The following is a 2,147-nucleotide window of genomic DNA, read 5'->3' on the forward strand; positions in this document are numbered from 1 at the left end:
ATGCTCCTCTTGAAATGTACAAAAAGCCCAGGGGTTTCTGGCTTCCTTAGCTGTAATAACAAGATATGTCATGACTGCCTCCGCTCCCATTAGTAATCCACAGATTACATCATTTCTTAATGCTCACATGACAAACTGAAGTGAACAGTCCTGATATGAAAAGCTTTAATATTTGTTTATACAGATTTACAGAAACTGCATGAAGCAGTCTTATAAGGTAGGCATAATGAATGATGGTTGCAGGAAATTTCCTCAATTTTTTCACTTCTAAATTGCACTTTTTTTTAAAGCAGTAATATACCTGAAAGCAGTCTACATCTAAAAATATATGTGCTATTTGAAAAATAGCAAGTAGCAGATTCTACCAAAATTGTTTTCCTGTAGAGGCATTCCCTGATGTTAACGTATTGCTAAACAGCCTACCTTCACAGTTGGAAAACCTTGTTGTGTCCTGTCTTTCACTGAGCCTCGGCTGCCTTCAGTCAGGTACCGAGCTCTGTGCTGCGTCTCTGGTTGTACCACTATCTTCAGCTCCTTCCCCTCACTTTTAGTCGGATATTGTCCACACAACATTGGTGTCTTCTTCCCTCCAGGTCCTTTCTGGTTTTCTGATGTTCTGAGAAGTCAAAGCAAACCATTGAGAAGTGTTATAAGAAATTTTCCTATAAAAGCAAATCAAGGTAAGGGAGTGCCATCAATAGTAGTGCAAATAATCAGGTAAGAGGCAAGATCAAATGTTTTAACTAGACTTATCTCAGATATGGAAGGAACCCTAAGGGACAAAGGGAATGGTCATTCCCTGCCTCCTCCATCCAATGCAAATGATTACAAGTAAAGGAAGAGAAATAATTAGCACTAAAATAAGTTAACAACAGGCAGGAGGAAGGCTTATGGGCTGTTATTGTTAAAGTATATTTTATAGTCAGAACATGTATGAAAAAAAATGCTTAGACCAAGCTATTAGAGAGAGAGGGGACAGAAATAAGAACAAGGGATGTAATTTCCCTTTTCTACAGAAAAAGCATTCTTCTGCCTATCTCCTCCTGAATCTGCGTAACTATGTAACTTCCCAAATACTATTAAGTAGTATTTAGATTGGATATTAAGTAGTATTTCAGACCAGCCTAAGAGATGCATATTAAAATACTGTTTAAGACAAACAGTCAATAGAAATTTGCCGTAATTTTACTAACTTTAAAACACATGCTGTGCATGCAGCCAGGGCCCGAAAGAAATTTGGGGGGCCAATACATCCTGGTAGGGAGAAAAATAGAAAAGAGAGAGGAATCTGTTTTATGCCCTCCCATCCAGCTTGGGGGCCTGGTACAACTGTAACCTCAGTGTCTCTCCTGTCCTTTAGGCTCTGCATGCAACAGGACTGTCTCTTCCCAGGTATGTTGTCATAAAAGTATATTGTCTTGCAATCAGTTCCATAGTTAAAACCTGAATGAAGAAGCCCATCAAAGTTTAACATTCCACAATCCATTTTTTCTGTCAACTTTAAAAGGACCAAGAGAGAGTGAGCATCTCAGTGACCTTGCACAGCAGAGGTTTGTGTAACAATTATGAACCAAAGTCTGATACGTCCATTTACCAGTAGCAAACAGAAATGCTCCCTGGTAACTGGGACAGGCAAAAGGAGGGCTTAATTGGCTCGTGCAGGATTTAATCTCTAACTTTACCAAAAGAAAGAGTTTTAAGCAAATATAGCTGTGAAGAAGACCTGATTGTGACACAGATAAACTGTTGCCTTCTTAAGTCTGAAGACAGCCTGAAATAAGAGAAAGGTTATGAACTGCCTAATACTTATAGCCCGTTTCAAGTGCACCACACCAGCAATGCAGCTGGACAATTTCTCTGAAGTTGAAGCAAAGAGGAAAAGGAACCCACCCCTCCCTCAAAGCCATTGACTGGTGGCTGAGCCACTTCACCGTTAGTTTGCTCGTCTTAAAACTGAAGCTGTCCGCATTGCTTCCTCTCTTATTTAGCAGTGGATTCACATATTGGCAGGTCTACACAGCAGCCCCCTGCCTGAAATTCTCACTGCACAATAGACTGGAGCAGGGCTCTGCACATGCAGGAAGTGCATATTGTGTGTGCAGATTTTCAAACTCTACTTCTCCACCGCTACTACATTGATCCTACTA

At 40.3% G+C, this 2,147-nt stretch overlaps 1 protein-coding gene across 3 annotated transcripts in view; it reads right to left on the reverse strand.

Moving 5' to 3' along the window:
- Positions 1 to 2,147, reverse strand: part of NFAT5 (nuclear factor of activated T-cells 5) — an 80,927-nt gene that overhangs the window by 54,881 nt on the left and 23,899 nt on the right. For all 3 annotated transcript variants that reach the window (XM_019505351.1, XM_019505349.1, XM_019505350.1), the window contains one exon: positions 424 to 616. In XM_019505351.1, the coding sequence (XP_019360896.1) occupies positions 424 to 616 (193 nt within the window). The remainder of the gene's footprint in view (positions 1 to 423; positions 617 to 2,147) is intronic.

Source organism: Gavialis gangeticus, unplaced genomic scaffold, assembly GCF_001723915.1.
Source record: "Gavialis gangeticus isolate Ggan-Ray unplaced genomic scaffold, GavGan_comp1, whole genome shotgun sequence".
Taxonomy (NCBI): domain Eukaryota; kingdom Metazoa; phylum Chordata; order Crocodylia; family Gavialidae; genus Gavialis; species Gavialis gangeticus.